Source organism: Oncorhynchus nerka, linkage group LG3 (assembly GCF_034236695.1).
Source record: "Oncorhynchus nerka isolate Pitt River linkage group LG3, Oner_Uvic_2.0, whole genome shotgun sequence".
In the NCBI taxonomy this organism is placed as follows: Eukaryota; Metazoa; Chordata; class Actinopteri; order Salmoniformes; family Salmonidae; genus Oncorhynchus; species Oncorhynchus nerka.
This window is the reverse complement of record NC_088398.1, coordinates 82,852,546-82,871,408: the sequence shown is the minus strand read 5'-3', so window position 1 is coordinate 82,871,408 and position 18,863 is coordinate 82,852,546. Positions and strand designations below refer to the sequence as shown.

General features: G+C 47.2%; 1 protein-coding gene across 2 annotated transcripts in view; it reads right to left on the bottom strand.

Annotated features, from left to right (window-relative positions):
* The window catches only part of LOC115115867 (desmin-like), a 59,855-nt gene that overhangs the window by 23,254 nt on the left and 17,738 nt on the right, over nucleotides 1–18,863 (bottom strand). For both annotated transcript variants that reach the window (XM_065016165.1, XM_065016163.1), the window contains exons 2-4: nucleotides 18,507–18,567; nucleotides 17,786–17,881; nucleotides 5,400–5,561 (exon numbers count right to left, since the gene is read on the bottom strand). In XM_065016165.1, the coding sequence (XP_064872237.1) occupies nucleotides 5,400–5,561; nucleotides 17,786–17,881; nucleotides 18,507–18,567 (319 nt within the window). The remainder of the gene's footprint in view (nucleotides 1–5,399; nucleotides 5,562–17,785; nucleotides 17,882–18,506; nucleotides 18,568–18,863) is intronic.

The following is an 18,863-nucleotide window of genomic DNA, read 5'->3' as shown; positions in this document are numbered from 1 at the left end:
CTGTGTAGTGGTGCCAATGTAGTTAGCTTAGCGTCAGTCACCTGTGTAGTGGTACAGATGTAGTTAGCTTAGCTACTGTCACTATGTAGTGGTGCTGATGTAGTTAGCTTAGCTACTGTCACTGTGTAGTGGTGCTGATGTAGTTAGCTTAGCTACTGTCACCTGTGTAGTGGTGCCGAGGTAGTTAGCTTAGCTACTGTCATGTAGTTAGCTTAGCTACTGTCACTGTGTAGTGGTGCCGATGTAGTTAGCTTAGCTACTGTCACTGTGTAGTGGTGCTGTCACCTGTGTAGTGGTACAGATGTAGTTAGCTTAGCTACTGTCACTGTGTAGTGGTGCTGATGTAGTTAGCTTAGCTACTGTCACTGTGTAGTGGTGCTACTGTCACTGTGTAGTGGTATGTAGTTAGCTACTGTCACTGTGTAGTGGTGCCAATGTAGTTAGTAGCTACTGTCACTGGTACGTGCAGCTACTGTCACTGTGTAGTGGTACCTGGATGTAGTTAGCTTAGCTACTGTCACTGTGTAGTGGTACCGATGTAGTTAGCTTAGCTACTGTCACTGTGTAGTGGTGCCAACGTAGTTAGCTTAGCTACTGTCACTGTGTAGTGGTGCCCGATGTAGTTAGCTTAGCTACAGTCACTGTGTAGTGGTGCCGATGTAGTTAGCTTAGCTACTGTCACTGTGTAGTGGTGCTGATGTAGTTAGCTTAGCTACTGTCACTGTGTAGTGGTGCTGATGTAGTTAGCTTAGCTACTGTCACCTGTGTAGTGGTGCCGACGTAGTTAGCTTAGCTACTGTCACTGTGTAGTGTGTAGTGGTGCTGACTGACAGTTAGCTTAGCTTAGCTACTGTCACTGTGTAGTGGTGCCGATGTAGTTAGCTTAGCTACTGTCACTGTGTAGTGGTGCCTGATGTAGCTTCACTGTGTAGTGGTGCCAATGTAGTTTAGTCACCTGTGTAGTAGCTACTGCTTAGCTACTGTCACTGTGTAGTGGTGCTGATGTAGTTAGCTTAGCTACTGTCACTGTGTAGTGGTGCCAATGTAGTTAGCTTAGCTACTGTCACTGTGTAGTGGTGCTGATGTAGTTAGCTTAGCTACTGTCACTGTGTAGTGGTGCTGATGTAGTTAGCTTAGCTACTGTCACTGTGTAGTGGTGCTGATGTAGTTAGCTTAGCTACTGTCACTGTGTAGTGGTACCGATGTAGTTAGCTTAGCTACTGTCACTGTGTAGTGGTGCCGATGTAGTTAGCTTAGCTACTGTCACTGTGTGTAGTGGTACTGTCACAACCGATGTAGTTAGCTTAGCTACTGTCACTGTGTAGTGGTGCCGACGTAGTTAGCTTAGCTACTGTCACTGTGTAGTGGTACCGATGTAGTTAGCTTAGCTACTGTCACTGTGTAGTGGTGCCGATGTAGTTAGCTTAGCTACTGTCACTGTGTAGTGGTGCTGATGTAGTTAGCTTAGCTACTGTCACTGTGTAGTGGTGCCGATGTAGTTAGCTTAGCTACTGTCACTGTGTGTAGTGGTGCCGATGTAGTTAGCTTAGCTACTGTCACTGTGTAGTGGTGCCTGCCGATGTATGTAGTTAGCTTAGCTACTGTCACTAGTTAGCTTAGCTACTGTCACTGTGTAGTGGTGCCGATGTAGTTAGCTTAGCTACAGTCACTGTCACTAGCTACTGTATGTGGTGCTGATGTAGTTAGCTTAGCTACTGTCACTATGTAGTGGTGCTGATGTAGTTAGCTTAGCTACTGTCACTGTGTAGTGGTGCCGATGTAGTTAGCTTAGCTACTGTCACTGTGTAGTGGTGCCAGATGTAGTTAGCTTAGTGTCAGCTGTGCTGATGTAGTTAGCTTAGCTACTGTCACTGTGTAGTGGTGCTGATGTAGTTAGCTAGCTACTGTCACTGTGTAGTGGTGCTGATGTAGTTAGCTTAGCTACTGTCACTGTGTAGTGGTGCCGATGTAGTTAGCTTAGCTACTGTCACTGTGTAGTGGTGCCCGATGTAGTTAGCTTAGCTACTGTCACTGTGTAGTGGTGCTGGGAGTATAGTTATGTAGTTAGCATGTAGTTTAGCTACTGTCACTGTGTAGTGGTACCTGATGTAGTTAGCTTAGCTACTGTCACTGTGTAGTGGTGCTGATGTAGTTAGCTTAGCTACTGTCACTGTGTAGTGGTGCTGATGTAGTTAGCTTAGCTACTGTCACTGTGTAGTGGTGCCAATGTAGTTAGCTTAGCTACTGTCACTGTGTAGTGGTGCCGATGTAGTTAGCTTAGCTACTGTCACTGTGTAGTGGTGCCGATGTAGTAGCTTAGCTACGATGTAGTTCTACTGTGTAGTGGTTAAATTAGTTAGCTTAGCTACTGTCACTGTGTAGTGGTGCTGATGCCAAGTTAGCTTAGCTACTGTCACTGTGTAGTGGTGCTGATGTAGTTAGCTTAGCTACTGTCACTGTGTAGTGGTACCGATGTAGTTAGCTTAGCTACTGTCACTGTGTAGTGGTGCTGATGTAGTTAGCTTTAGCTACTAGTCACTGTGTAGTGGTGCTGATGTAGTTAGCTTAGCTACTGTCACTGTGTAGTGGTACCGATGTAGTTAGCTTAGCTACTGTCACTGTGTAGTGGTGCCGATGTAGTTAGCTTAGCTACTGTCACTGTGTAGTGGTACCGATGTAGTTAGCTTAGCTACTGTCACTGTGTAGTGGTGCCAACGTAGTTAGCTTAGCTACTGTCACTGGAGTGTAGTGGTGCCCGATGTAGTTAGCTTAGCTACTGTCACTGTGTAGTGGTGCCAACGTAGTTAGCTTAGCTACTGTCACTGTGTAGTGGTGCCCGATGTAGTTAGCTTAGCTACTGTCACTGTGTAGTGGTGCCTGTAGTTAGCTTAGCTACTGTCACTGTGTAGTGGTGCTGATGTAGTTAGCTTAGCTACTGTCACTGTGTAGTGGTGCCGATGTAGTTAGTGGCGATGTAGTTAAGCAGCTAGCTGTGTAGTGGTACGATGTAGTCACTGTGTAGTGGTGCCAACGTAGTTAGCTTAGCTACTGTCACTGTGTAGTGTGTAGTGGCTGCTAACAGTCACTGAAAGTGGTGTATTGTAGTTAGCTTAGCTACTGTCACTGTAGTAGTGGTGCTGATGTAGTTAGTTTTAGCTACTGTCACTGTGTAGTGGTGCTGATGTAGTTGCTTAGCTACTGTCACCTGTGTAGTGGTACGTTAGTTAGCTTGACTGTCACGGTTAGTGGTGCTGATGTAGTTAGCTTAGCTACTGTCACTGTGTAGTGTTGCCGATGTAGTTAGCTTAGCTACTGTCACTGTGTAGTGGTGCCGAGGTAGTTAGCTTAGCTACAGTCACTGTGTGGTGGTACTGACGTAGTTAGCTTAGCTACTGTCACTGTGTAGTGGTGCCGATGTAGTTAGCTTAGCTACTGTCACTGTGTAGTGGTGCCAATGTAGTTAGCTTAGCTACAGTCACCTGTGTAGTGGTACAGATGTAGTTAGCTTAGCTACTGTCACTATGTAGTGGTGCTGATGTAGTTAGCTTAGCTACTGTCACTATGTAGTGGTGCTGATGTAGTTAGCTTAGCTACTGTCACTGTGTAGTGGTGCCGATGTAGTTAGCTTAGCTACTGTCACTGTAGTGGTGCCGATGTAGTTAGCTAGCTACAGTCACTGTGTAGTGGTACAGATGTAGTTAGCTTAGCTACTGTCACTATGTAGTGGTGCTGATGTAGTTAGCTTAGCTACTGTCACTATGTAGTGGTGCTGATGTAGTTAGCTTAGCTACTGTCACTGTGTAGTGGTGCCGATGTAGTTAGCTTAGCTACTGTCACTGTGTAGTGGTGCCGATGTAGTTAGCTTAGCTACTGTCACTGTGTAGTGGTGCCAACGTAGTTAGCTTAGCTACTGTCACTGTGTAGTGGTACCGATGTAGTTAGCTAAGCTACTGTCACTGTGTAGTGGTACCGATGTAGTTAGCTTAGCTACTGTCACTGTGTATTGGTGCCAACGTAGTTAGCTTAGCTACTGTCACTGTGTAGTGGTGCCGACGTAGTTAGCTTAGCTACTGTCACTGTGTAGTGGTACCGATGTAGTTAGCTTAGCTACTGTCACTGTGTAGTGGTGCCAACGTAGTTAGCTTAGCTACTGTCACTGTGTAGTGGTGCTGATGTAGTTAGCTTAGCTACTGTCACTGTGTAGTGGTGCCAACGTAGTTAGCTTAGCTACTGTCACTGTGTAGTGGTGCCGATGTAGTTAGCTTAGCTACAGTCACTGTGTAGTGGTGCCGATGTAGTTAGCTTAGCTACATTCACTGTGTAGTGGTGCCGATGTAGTTAGCTTAGCTACTGTCACTGTGTAGTGGTGCCGATGTAGTTAGCTTAGCTACTGTCACTGTGTAGTGGTGCTGATGTAGTTAGCTTAGCTACTGTCACTGTGTAGTGGTGCTGATGTAGTTAGCTTAGCTACTGTCACTGTGTAGTGGTGCTGATGTAGTTAGCTTAGCTACTGTCACTGTGTAGTGGTGTCGATGTAGTTAGCTTAGCTACTGTCACTGTGTAGTGGTGCTGATGTAGTTAGCTTAGCTACTGTCACTGTGTAGTGGTGCTGATGTAGTTAGCTTAGCTACTGTCACTATGTAGTGGTGCTGATGTAGTTAGCTTAGCTACAGTCACTGTGTAGTGGTGCCCGATGTAGTTAGCTTAGCTACTGTCACTGTGTAGTGGTGCTGATGTAGTTAGCTTAGCTACTGTCACTGTGTGGTGGTACCGACGTAGTTAGCTTAGCTACTGTCACTGTGTAGTGGTGCTGATGTAGTTAGCTTAGCTACTGTCACTGTGTGGTGGTGCCGACGTAGTTAGTTTAGCTACTGTCACAGTACACATATCAATATCCAGCTTTAGCTCATCTAGCAATGCTCTGCTTCAAGTACTGGCAATCACTCACAGATAATGTTGGGATTTTATCATGTTCAGGGTTGGAGTCGATTTCATTTAAATACCAATTCCAATTTAATGAATTAAATTAATTGAAACAAAATACAAAACAAAATTGAAATTGTCTTAAGCCAATTTATCTGAACCATCCCGATGACAGCAAGCCTCTCTTACTCTGACCCCACTGTCACTACCCACCCATATTTCTAGTGTTCACCTTGGACTTGAACCAGTCCTCTGTACTGTACCATATTATATAATACTGTTATAGATGGTTCCTCTGTACTGTACAATATTATATAATACTATGTTGTGTTATAGATGGTTACTCTGTACTGTACTATATTATATAATACTGTTATAGATGGGTCCTCTGTACTGTACTATATTATATAATACTGTTGTAGATGGTTCCTCTGTACTGTACCATATTATATAATACTGTTATAGATGGTGTTCACCTTGGATTTGTACCAGTCCTCTGCCTCGGAGATGTTCTTGGCTGCGATTCCCTCGTACTGCATACGGATGTCCCTGAGGGCAGCGGTCAGGTCTGGTTTGGACATGTCCATCTGGACCTGCACCGAGGTCTCCTGGATCTGGCTCGTCAGCTCATGGATCTCCTGCAGGGGGTACGAGGTCAGAGGTCAGGGGTTTTAGGTCAGGGGATAAAGGTCAGGGGTCAGAGGTTAGGTGTTATAGGGTTCAACTAGAGTCAGAGTGGTTTTACATGTAAGAATCAGAATCGCTGCTCCAGTGGATGTTTTTCGTAGTAGTATAAACAGGATTTTATTTGGATTACTAGCCTTTGTGAAGAGAGGTTCTGATGAACCCTGAAAATTGTATTTTTTTATAGTTGCGTTAATAAAGTAATAGGGTTTTAATGGCGTTGTGCCTTTTTCTTTTTTAATGATCCTATAGCATAATTAGCTACTTCTTTCCTCAAGGTTCCTGAGTCTACGACATATAGACAGGTCAAAACCCTGGCTCCTACAATACACAGACAGGTCAAAACCCTGGCTCCTACGACATATAGACAGGTCAAAACCCTGGCTCCTACAATACACAGACAGGTCAAAACCCAGGCTCCTACGACATATAGACAGGTCAAAACCCTGGCTCCTACGACATATAGACAGGTCAAAACCCTGGCTCCTACAATACACAGACAGGTCAAAACCCAGGCTCCTACGACATATAGACAGGTCAAAACCCTGGCTCCTACGACATATAGACAGGTCAAAACCCTGGCTCCTACGAATATAGACAGGTCAAAACCCTGGCTCCTACAATACATAGACAGGTCAAAACCCAGGCTCCTACACATATAGACAGGTCAAAACCCTGGCTCCTACGACATATAGACAGGTCAAAACCCTGGCTCCTACAATACACAGACAGGACAAAACCCTGGCTCCTACAATACACAGACAGGTCAAAACCCTGGCTCCTACAATACACAGACAGGACAAAACCCTGGCTCCTACGACATATAGACAGGACAAAACCCTGGCTCCTACGACATATAGACAGGACAAAACCCTGGCTCCTACGACATATAGACAGGACAAAACCCTGGCTCCTACAATACACAGACAGGAGAAAACCCTGGCTCCTACGACATATAGACAGGACAAAACCCTGGCTCCTACAATACACAGACAGGACAAAACCCTGGCTCCTACGACATATAGACAGGACAAAACCCTGGCTCCTACAATACACAGACAGGACAAAACCCTGGCTCCTACGACATATAGACAGGACAAAACCCTGGCTCCTACCAGATATAGACAGGACAAAACCCTGGCTCCTACCACATATAGACAGGACAAAACCCTGGCTCCTACAATACACAGACAGGACAAAACCCTGGCTCCTACAATACACAGACAGGACAAAACCCTGGCTCCTACAATACACAGACAGGACAAAACCCTGGCTCCTACGACATATAGGGGCGGCAGGGTAGCCTAGTGGTTAGAGCGTTGGACTAGTAACCGGAAGGTTGCAAGTTCAAACCCCCGAGCTGACAAGGTACAAATCTGTCGTTCTGCCCCTGAACAGGCAGTTAACCCGCTGTTCCTAGGCCGTCATTGAAAATAAGAATTTGTTCTTAACTGACTTGCCTGGTTAAATAAAGGTAAAATTAAAAATATAGACAGGACAAAACCCTGGCTCCTACGACATATAGACAGGACAAAACCCTGGCTCCTACAATACACAGACAGGTCAATACCCTGGCTCCTACAATACACAGACAGGACCAATGGTCTCTCTAACTCTTTCTCTCTGTCCTACAAAGACAGGACCAATGGTTTCTCTCTCTCGCTGTCCTACATAGACAGGATCTCTTTCTCTGCCCTAAATATTTCCCAGCTGCTAGTCTCTCTCTCTCATGGTTTAATTTTAGCTGTGCATCTGTTGAACAATGTTACAGAGGGCCCTCGATGTCACAGGCCCAGCTGACACTCTGCCTTAACCAAGTCAGGACAGGTCAGGCCAGCATAGCACTGAAGTCCAAATGTCAGAAGAGACAGCATGACTTAGAACCCAGATCAAGTTCCTCCATCCATTGTGCACTGTGTAACTGTACGGGTGTGTGTGTGTGTGTGTGTCTGTCTGTGTGTGTGTGTGTGTGTGTGTTTGTGTGTGTGTGTGTGTGGTGGTGGTGGTGGTGGTGTGTGTTTTGCCCAGAATGTTCTGGCTATCATAGGAGTGAGTGTCACATATATGATCAACTCGCTATAGAAATGATGAACTATGCAATTAGAAACTAGGAAAGTCCCGCACACTGTGCAGGATGTGACTGTATGGTTGGATATGTATGGTTGGACATGTATGGCTGGATATGTATGGTTGGAGATGTATGGTTGGAGATGTATGGCTGGATATGTATGGTTGGAGATGTACAGTAGCTGGGAGTACAGTAGCTGGGAGTACAGTAGCTGGGAGTATAGTAGATGGGAGTATAGTAGCTGGGAGTACAGTATCTGGGAGTATAGTAGCTGGGAGTATAGTAGCTGGGAGTACAGTAGCGGGGAGTATAGTAGCTGGGAGTATAGTAGCTGGGAGTACAGTAGCTGGGAGTATAGTAGCTGGGAGTATAGTTGCTGGGAGTATAGTAGCTAGTAGGTTTAGTAGCTGGGAGTACAGTAGTTGGGAGTACAGTAGCTGGGAGTATAGTAGCTGGGAGTATAGTAGCTAGTATAGTAGCTGGGAGGATAGTATCTGAGAGTATAGTAGCCGGGAGTATAGTAGCTAGTAGGTATAGTCGCTGGGAGTGCAGTACCTGGGAGTATAGTAGCTAGTAGGTATAGTCACTGGGAGTACAGTAGTTGGGAGTGCAGTACCTGGGAGTATAGTAGCTGGGAGTATAGTAGCTGGGAGTACAGTAGCGGGGAGTATAGTAGCGAGGAGTACAGTAGCTGGGAGTATAGTAGCTGGGAGTATAGTAGCTGGGAGTATAGTAGCTGGGAGTATAGTAGATGGGAGTATAGTAGCTGGGAGTATAGGAGCTGGGAGTATAGTAGCTGGGAGTATAGTAGATGGGAGTACAGTAGATGGGAGTATAGTAGATGGGAGTATAGTAGCTGGGAAGTATAGTAGCTGGGAGTACAGTAGTTGGGAGTACAGTAGCTGGGAGTATAGTCGCTGGGAGTATAGTAGATGGGAGTATAGTAGCTGGGAGTATAGTAGATGGGAGTATAGTAGCTGGGAGTATAGTAGCTGGGAGTACAGTAGCTGGGAGTACAGTAGTTGGGAGTATAGTAGCTGGGAGTATAGTCGCTGGGAGTATAGTAGCTGGGAGTACAGTAGCTGGGAGTACAGTAGTTGGGAGTACAGTAGCTGGGAGTACAGTAGCTGGTAGTATAGTAGCTAGTAGGTATAGTCACTGGGAGTACAGTAGCTGGGAGTACAGTAGCTAGTAGGTATAGTCACTGGGAGTACAGTAGCTGGGAGTACAGTAGCTAGTAGGTATAGTCACTGGGAGTACAGTAAATGGGAGTATAGTAGCTAGTAAGTATAGTCACTGGGAGTACAGTAGCTGGTAGTACAGTAGCTGGGAGTATAGTAGCTAGTAGGTATAGTCACTGGGAGTACAGTAGCTGAGAGTATAGTAACTGGGAGTATAGTAGCTAGTAGGTATAGTCACTGGGAGTACAGTAGCTGAGAGTATAGTAGCTGGGGGTATAGTAGCTAGTAGGTATAGTCACTGGGAGTACAGTAGCCGGGAGTATAGTAGCTGGGAGTATAGTAGCTAGTAGGTATAGTCACTGGGAGTACAGTAGCTGGGAGTATAGTAGCTAGTAGGTATAGTCACTGGGAGTATAGTAGCTGACAGTATAGTAGCTGGGAGTATAGTAGCTAGTAGGTATAGTCAATGGGAGTACAGTAGCTGGGAGTACAGTAGCCGGGAGTATAGTAGCTGGGAGTATAGTAGCTAGTAGGTATAGTCACTGTGAGTATAGTAGCTGGGAGTACAGTAGCTGGGAGTATAGTAGCTGGGAGTATAGTAGCTAGTAGGTATAGTCACTGGGAGTACAGTAGCTGAGAGTATAGTAGCTGGGAGTATAGTAGCTAGTAGGTATAGTCACTGGGAGTACAGTAGCTGGGAGTATAGTAGCTGGGAGTATAGTAGCTAGTATGTATAGTCACTGGGAGTACAGTAGCTGAGAGTATAGTAGCTGGGAGTATAGTATCTAGTAGGTATAGTCAATGGGAGTACAGTAGCCGGGAGTATAGTAGCTGGGAGTATAGTAGCTAGTAGGTATAGTCACTGGGAGTACAGTAGCTGGGAGTATAGTAGCTAGTAGGTATAGTCACTGGGAGTATAGTAGCTGACAGTATAGTAGCTGGGAGTATAGTAGCTAGTAGGTATAGTCACTGGGAGTACAGTAGCTGGGAGTACAGTAGCCGGGAGTATAGTAGCTGGGAGTATAGTAGCTAGTAGGTATAGTCACTGTGAGTATAGTAGCTGGGAGTACAGTAGCTGGGAGTATAGTAGCTGGGAGTATAGTAGCTAGTAGGTATAGTCACTGGGAGTACAGTAGCTGAGAGTATAGTAGCTGGGAGTATAGTAGCTAGTAAGTATAGTCACTGGGAGTACAGTAGCTGGGAGTACAGTAGCTGGGAGTATAGTAGCTAGTATGTATAGTCACTGGGAGTATAGTAGCTGGGAGTACAGTAGCTGAGAGTATAGTAGCTGGGAGTATAGTAGCTAGTATATATAGTCCTGGGAGTACAGTAGCTGGGAGTACAGTAGCCGGGAGTATAGTAGCTGGGAGTATAGTAGCTAGTAGGTATAGTCACTGTGAGTATAGTAGCTGGGAGTACAGTAGCTGGGAGTATAGTAGCTGGGAGTATAGTAGCTAGTAGGTATAGTCACTGGGAGTACAGTAGCTGAGAGTATAGTCGCTGGGAGTATAGTAGCTAGTAGGTATATTCACTGGGAGTATAGTAGCTGGGAGTACAGTAGCTGAGAGTATAGTAGCTGGGAGTATAGTAGCTAGTAGATATAGTCACTGGGAGTACAGTAGCTGGGAGTACAGTAGCCGGGAGTATAGTAGCTGGGAGTATAGTAGCTAGTAGGTATAGTCACTGTGAGTATAGTAGCTGGGAGTACAGTAGCTGGGAGTATAGTAGCTGGGAGTATAGTAGCTAGTAGGTATAGTCACTGGGAGTACAGTAGCTGAGAGTATAGTAGCTGGGAGTATAGTAGCTAGTAAGTATAGTCACTGGGAGTACAGTAGCTGGGAGTACAGTAGCTGGGAGTATAGTAGCTAGTATGTATAGTCACTGGGAGTATAGTAGCTGGGAGTACAGTAGCTGAGAGTATAGTAGCTGGGCGTATAGTAGCTAGTAGATATAGTCACTGGGAGTACAGTAGCTGAGAGTATAGTAGCTGGGAGTATAGTAGCTAGTAGGTATAGTCACTGAGAGTACAGTAGCTGGGAGTATAGTAGCTGGGAGTATAGTAGCTAGTATGTATAGTCACTGGGAGTATAGTATCTAGTAGGTATAGTCACTGGGAGTATAGTAGCTGGGAGTATAGTAGCTAGTAGGTATAGTCACTGGGAGTATAGTAGCTGGGAGTATAGTAGCTAGTAGGTATAGTCACTGGGAGTACAGTAGCTGGGAGTACAGTAGCTAGTAGGTATAGTAGCTGGGAGTATAGTAGCTAGTAGGTATAGTCACTGGGAGTACAGTAGCTGGGAGTACAGTAGCTAGTAGGTATAGTCACTGGGAGTACAGTAGCTGGGAGTACAGTAGCTAGTAGGTATAGTCACTGGGAGTACAGTAGCTGGGAGTACAGTAGCTAGTAGGTATATTCACTGGGAGTATAGTAGCCTCGTTAACCTCGTTGCAACTCCCCTCCAAGTCTCCGACCACTACCTTGTATCCTTTTCCCTCTCGCTCTCATCCAACACTTCCCACACTGCCCCTACTCGGATGGTATCGCGCCGTCCCAACCTTCGCTCTCTCTCCCCCGCTACTCTCTCCTCTTCCATCCTATCATCTCTTCCCTCTGCTCAAACCTTCTCCAACCTATCTCCTGATTCTGCCTCCTCAACCCTCCTCTCCTCCCTTTCTGCATCCTTTGACTCTATGTCCCCTATCCTCCAGGCCGGCTGGTCCTCCCCTCCCGCTCCGTGGCTCGACGACTCATTGCGAGCTAGCTCACAGAACAGGGCTCCGGGCAGCCGAAGCGGAAATGGAGGAAAACTCGCCTCCCTACGGACCTGACATCCTTTCACTCCCTCCTCTCTACATTTTCCTCTTCTCTCTCTGCTGCTAAAGCCACTTTCTACCACTCTAAATTCCAAGCATCTGCCTCTAACCCTAGGAAGCTCTTTGCAACCTTCTCCTCCCTCCTGAATCCCTCCTCCCCCTCCCCCCCCTCCTCCCTCTCTGCAGATGACTTAGTCAACCATTTTGAAAAGAAGGTCGACGACATCCGATCCTCGTTTGCTAAGTCAAACGACACCGCTGGTTCTGCTCACACTGCCCTACCCTGTGCTCTGACCTCTTTCTCCCTCTCTCCAGATGAAATCTCGCGTCTTGTGACGGCCGGGCCCTACAACCTGCCCGCTTGACCCTATCCCCTCCTCTCTTCTCCAGACCATTTCCGGAGACCTCCTCCCCTTACCTCACCTCGCTCATCAACTCATCCCTGACCGCTGGCTACGTCCCTTCCGTCTTCAAGAGAGCGAGAGTTGCACCCCTTCTGAAAAACCTACACTCGATCCCTCCGATGTCAACAACTACAGACCAGTATCCCTTCTTTCTTTTCTCTCCAAAACTCTTGAACGTGCCGTCCTTGGCCAGCTCTCCCGCTATCTCTCTCAGAATGACCTTCTTGATCCAAATCAGTCAGGTTTCAAGACTAGTCATTCAACTGAGACTGCTCTTCTCTGTATCACGGAGGCGCTCCGCACTGCTAAAGCTAACTCTCTCTCCTCTGCTCTCATCCTTCTAGACCTATCGGCTGCCTTCGATACTGTGAACCATCAGATCCTCCTCTCCACCCTCTCCGAGTTGGGCATCTCCGGCGCGGCCCACGCTTGATTGCGTCCTACCTGACAGGTCGCTCCTACCAGGTGGCGTGGCGAGAATCCGTCTCCTCACCACGTGCTCTCACCACTGGTGTCCCCCAGGGCTCTGTTCTAGGCCCTCTCCTATTCTCGCTATACACCAAGTCACTTGGCTCTGTCATAACCTCACATGGTCTCTCCTATCATTGCTATGCAGACGACACACAATTAATCTTCTCCTTTCCCCTTCTGATGACCAGGTGGCGAATCGCATCTCTGCATGTCTGGCAGACATATCCGTGTGGATGACGGATCACCACCTCAAGCTGAACCTCGGCAAGACGGAGCTGCTCTTCCTCCCGGGGAAGGACTGCCCGTTCCATGATCTCGCCATCACGGTTGACAACTCCATTGTGTCCTCCTCCCAGAGCGCTAAGAACCTTGGCGTGATCCTGGACAACACCCTGTCGTTCTCAACTAACATCAAGGCGGTGGCCCGTTCCTGTAGGTTCATGCTCTACAACATCCGCAGAGTACGACCCTGCCTCACACAGGAAGCGGCGCAGGTCCTAATCCAGGCACTTGTCATCTCCCGTCTGGATTACTGCAACTCGCTGTTGGCTGGGCTCCCTGCCTGTGCCATTAAACCCCTACAACTCATCCAGAACGCCGCAGCCCGTCTGGTGTTCAACCTTCCCAAGTTCTCTCACGTCACCCCGCTCCTCCGCTCCCTCCACTGGCTTCCAGTTGAAGTATCGTCATCCGCTACAAGACCATGGTGCTTGCCTCACGGAGCTGTGAGGGGAACGGCACCTCAGTACCTCCAGGCTCTGATCAGGCCCTACACCCAAACAAGGGCACTGCGTTCATCCACCTCTGGCCTGCTCGCCTCCCTACCACTGGGAGGAAGTACAGTTCCCGCTCAGCCCAGTCAAAACTGTTCGCTGCTCTGGCCCCCAATGGTGGAACAAACTCCCTCAGTATAGACGCCAGGACAGCGGAGTCAATCACCACCTTCCGGAGACACCTGAAACCCTACCTCTTTAAGGAATACCTAGGATAGGATAAAGTAATCCCTCTCACCCCCCCCTCCCCCTGAAAAGATTTAGATGCACTACTGTTCCACTGGAGGTCATAAGGTGAATGCACCAATTTGTAAGTCGCTCTGGATAAGAGCGTCTGCTAAATGACTTAAATGTAAATGTAAATGTCTAGTAGGTATAGTCACTGGGAGTTTAGTAGCTGGGAGTATAGTAGCTAGTAGGTATAGTCACTGGGAGTACAGTAGCTGGGAGTACAGTAGCTAGTAGGTATAGTAGCTGGGAGTATAGTAGCTAGTAGGTATAGTCACTGGGAGTACAGTAGCTGGGAGTACAGTAGCTGGGAGTATAGTAGCTAGTAGGTATAGTCACTGGGAGTACAGTAGCTGGGAGTATAGTAGCTGGGAGTATTGTAGCTAGTAGGTATAGTCACTGGGAGTATAGTAGCTGGGAGTACAGTAGCTAGTAGGTATAGTCACTGGGAGTACAGTAACTGGGAGTATAGTAGCTAGTAGGTATAGTCACTGGGAGTACAGTAGCTGGGAGTATAGTAGCTAGTAGGTATAGTCACTGGGAGTATAGTAGCTGACAGTATAGTAGCTGGGAGTATAGTAGCTAGTAGGTATAGTCACTGGGAGTACAGTAGCTGGGAGTACAGTAGCCGGGAGTATAGTAGCTGGGAGTATAGTAGCTAGTAGGTATAGTCACTGTGAGTATAGTAGCTGGGAGTACAGTAGCTGGGAGTATAGTAGCTGGGAGTATAGTAGCTAGTAGGTATAGTCACTGGGAGTACAGTAGCTGAGAGTATAGTAGCTGGGAGTATAGTAGCTGGGAGTATAGTAGCTGGGAGTATAGTAAGTATAGTCACTGGGAGTACAGTAGCTGGGAGTACAGTAGCTGGGAGTATAGTAGCTAGTAGGTATAGTCACTGGGAGTATAGTAGCTGGGAGTACAGTAGCTGAGAGTATAGTAGCTGGGAGTATAGTAGCTAGTATATATAGTCCTGGGAGTACAGTAGCTGGGAGTACAGTAGCCGGGAGTATAGTAGCTGGGAGTATAGTAGCTAGTAGGTATAGTCACTGTGAGTATAGTAGCTGGGAGTACAGTAGCTGGGAGTATAGTAGCTGGGAGTATAGTAGCTAGTAGGTATAGTCACTGGGAGTACAGTAGCTGAGAGTATAGTCGCTGGGAGTATAGTAGCTAGTAGGTATATTCACTGGGAGTATAGTAGCTGGGAGTACAGTAGCTGAGAGTATAGTAGCTGGGAGTATAGTAGCTAGTAGATATAGTCACTGGGAGTACAGTAGCTGGGAGTACAGTAGCCGGGAGTATAGTAGCTGGGGTACAGTATAGTAGCTAGTAGGTATAGTCACTGTGAGTATAGTAGCTGGGAGTACAGTAGCTGGGAGTATAGTAGCTGGGAGTATAGTAGCTAGTAGGTATAGTCACTGGGAGTACAGTAGCTGAGAGTATAGTAGCTGGGAGTATAGTAGCTAGTAAGTATAGTCACTGGGAGTACAGTAGCTGGGAGTACAGTAGCTGGGAGTATAGTAGCTAGTATGTATAGTCACTGGGAGTATAGTAGCTGGGAGTACAGTAGCTGAGAGTATAGTAGCTGGGCGTATAGTAGCTAGTAGATATAGTCACTGGGAGTACAGTAGCTGAGAGTATAGTAGCTGGGAGTATAGTAGCTAGTAGGTATAGTCACTGAGAGTACAGTAGCTGGGAGTATAGTAGCTGGGAGTATAGTAGCTAGTATGTATAGTCACTGGGAGTATAGTATCTAGTAGGTATAGTCACTGGGAGTATAGTAGCTGGGAGTATAGTAGCTAGTAGGTATAGTCACTGGGAGTATAGTAGCTGGGAGTATAGTAGCTAGTAGGTATAGTCACTGGGAGTACAGTAGCTGGGAGTACAGTAGCTAGTAGGTATAGTAGCTGGGAGTATAGTAGCTAGTAGGTATAGTCACTGGGAGTACAGTAGCTGGGAGTACAGTAGCTAGTAGGTATAGTCACTGGGAGTACAGTAGCTGGGAGTACAGTAGCTAGTAGGTATAGTCACTGGGAGTACAGTAGCTGGGAGTACAGTAGCTAGTAGGTATAGTCACTGGGAGTTTAGTAGCTGGGAGTATAGTAGCTAGTAGGTATAGTAGCTGGGAGTATAGTAGCTAGTAGGTATAGTCACTGGGAGTACAGTAGCTGGGAGTACAGTAGCTGGGAGTATAGTAGCTAGTAGGTATAGTCACTGGGAGTACAGTAGCTGGGAGTATAGTAGCTGGGAGTATTGTAGCTAGTAGGTATAGTCACTGGGAGTATAGTAGCTGGGAGTACAGTAGCTAGTAGGTATAGTCACTGGGAGTACAGTAACTGGGAGTATAGTAGCTAGTAGGTATAGTCACTGGGAGTACAGTAGCTGGGAGTATAGTAGCTGGGAGTATAGTAGCTAGTATAGTCATTGGGAGTACAGGAGCTGGGAGTATAGTAGCTAGTATAGTCATTGGGAGTATAGTAGCTGGGAGTATAGTAGCTAGTATAGTCACTGGGAGTATAGTAGCTAGTAGGTATAGTCACTTGTAGTACAGTAGCTGGGAGTACAGTAGCTGGGAGTATAGTAGCTGGGAGTATAGTAGATGGGAGTATAGTAGCTAGTAGGTATAGTCACTGGGAGTACAGTAGCTGGGAGTATAGTAGCTGGGAGTATAGTAGCTAGTATAGTCATTGGGAGTACAGGAGCTGGGAGTATATTAGCTAGTATAGTCATTGGGAGTACAGGAGCTGGGAGTATATTAGCTAGTATAGTCACTGGGAGTACAGTAGCTGGGAGTACAGTAGCTGGGAGTATAGTAGCTGGGAGTATAGTAGCTGGGAGTATAGTAGCTAGTAGGTATAGTCACTGGGAGTACAGTAGCTGGGAGTATAGTAGCTGGGAGTTTAGTAGCTAGTATAGTCATTGGGAGTACAGGAGCTGGGAGTACCATACACCTTCAGTGTATTGAAGGGTAGGATGTGAGAAAGAAGGCAGGGGAACTGACACTGATGGCTTAGTGAATGGCCCATAGGGAATGGCCCATAGGGAATGGCCCATAGGGAATGGCCCATAGTGAATGGCCCATAGTGAATGGCCCATAGGGAATGGCCCATAGTGAATGGCCCATAGGGAATGGCCCATAGGGAATGGCCCATAGGGAATGGCCCATAGTGAATGGCCCATAGGGAATGGCCCATAGGGAATGGCACATAGGGAATAGCCCATAGGGAATGGCCCATAGGGAATAGCCCATAGGGAATGGCCCATAGGGAATGCCGTATAGGGAATGGCCCATAGGGAATGGCCCATAGGGAATAGCCCATAGGGAATGCCGTATAGGGAATGGCCCATAGGGAATGGCCCATAGGGAATGCCGCATAGGGAATGGCCCATAGGGAATGGCCCATAGGGAATAGCCCATAGGAATAGCCCATAGGGAATGGCCCATAGGAATGGCCCATAGGAATGGCCCATAGGGAATGCCGTATAGGAATGGCCCATAGGAATGGCCCATAGGAATGGCCCATAGCTGAATGGACCATAGGAATAGCCCATAGGGAATGGCCCATAGTGAATGGCCCATAGGGAATGGCCCATAGGGAATAGCCCATAGGGAATGGCCCATAGGGAATGGCCCATAGGGAATGGCCCATAGGGAATGGCGCATAGGGAATGGCCCATAGGGAATGGCCCATAGGGAATGGCCCATAGGGAATGGCCCATAGGGAATAGCCCATAGGGAATAGCCCATAGTGAATGGCCCATAGGGAATGCCGCATAGGGAATGGCGCATAGGGAATGGCCCATAGGGAATGGCCCATAGGGAATAGCCCATAGGGAATGGCCCATAGGGAATGGCCCATAGGGAATGGCCCATAGGGAATAGCCCATAGGGAATAGCCCATAGGGAATGGCCCATAGGGAATGGCCCATAGGGAATAGCCCATACTGAATGGCCCATAGGGAATAGCCCATAGTGAATGGCCCATAGTGAATGGCCCATAGGGAATGGCCCATAGGGAATAGCCCATAGGGAATAGCCCATAGGACAGGATCCTCTCTCCTGTTTCCACAGCATAATGTGCTGGTTTGATATGTTCTGTTCACATTAACCTTGTAGCATGGTTTGAGCAACTATAGTAGAAGCCTCAACAGGCCGGCCCAGTTCAGTTTGGTCGGGCTTGGCTCAGTTGTGTGAAAAGGAGTTAGGAATTGTCTCAAAAGGCCATGCAGGACCACACTAACCTCCTCGTGGATCTTCTTGAGGAAGGCGATCTCCTCCTGTAGACTCTCAATGCGTCTCTCCAGGTCCAGCCTGGCCAGAGTGGCAGAGTCCACGTCCTAGAGAAACAGAACAAGAACAGGGGATAGAGTTGACGTTTAGTATTGATGTTTCAGCATAAGGCCTTTCCCAAGATGAGAGCCGACATACTGACACAGATACAGAGAGAGAGACAGAGAGAGACAGAGAGAGAGAGGAGAGAGAGAGACAGACAGACAGAGAGGAGAGAGAGGGAGAGAGAGAGAGAGAGAGAGAGAGAGAGAGAGAGAGAGAGAGAGAGAGAGAGAGAGAGACAGAGAGAGAGACAGAGAGAGAGACAGAGAGAGAGACAGAGAGAGAGAGACAGAGATAGACAGAGAGATAGAGAGACAGAGAGATAGAGAGAGAGACAGAGAGATAGAGAGACAGAGAGAGAGACAGAGATAGACAGAGAGATAGACAGAGAGATAGACACAGAGAGACAGAGAGATAGACAGAGAGAGAGAGAGAGACAGAGAGATAATGAGAGACACACTCAGAAGTTACTCTAGGGAATAATTGCAGCTTCATTTCATGTTGGTATCACACTCGGTACTGTCATCAATGATCTAACCTGACAGCATGTTGATCATTGATCATTTGGGAAGAGAGAAAGTTCTGAAGGCAGAAAAAGAGAGAGAGAAGGAGAGGGAAAGTGTGACTCACAGCTCTGAAGGCAGACAGGTTGTTCTCTGCCTCTTCCCTCTGGTGGATCTCCTCCTGCAGTCTGGAGGGAGGGAGGGAGGGAGGGAGGGAGGGAGGGAGAGTGGGTGGGTGGGATGGAGGGAGGGAGGGATTAAAGTAAAGGTACAATTTGAGTTTAAACAGATTCAAATGCAGCCCTTTTCCTCCCTGTTTGTGCCTGATGGAACAGCAGACTTTACACTGATGGAACACTGTTGGAACAGCAGACTTTACACTGATGAAACAGCAGACTTTACACTGTTGGAACAGCAGACTTTATACTGATGGAACAGCAGACTTTATACTGATGGAACAGCAGACTTTACACTGTTGGAACAG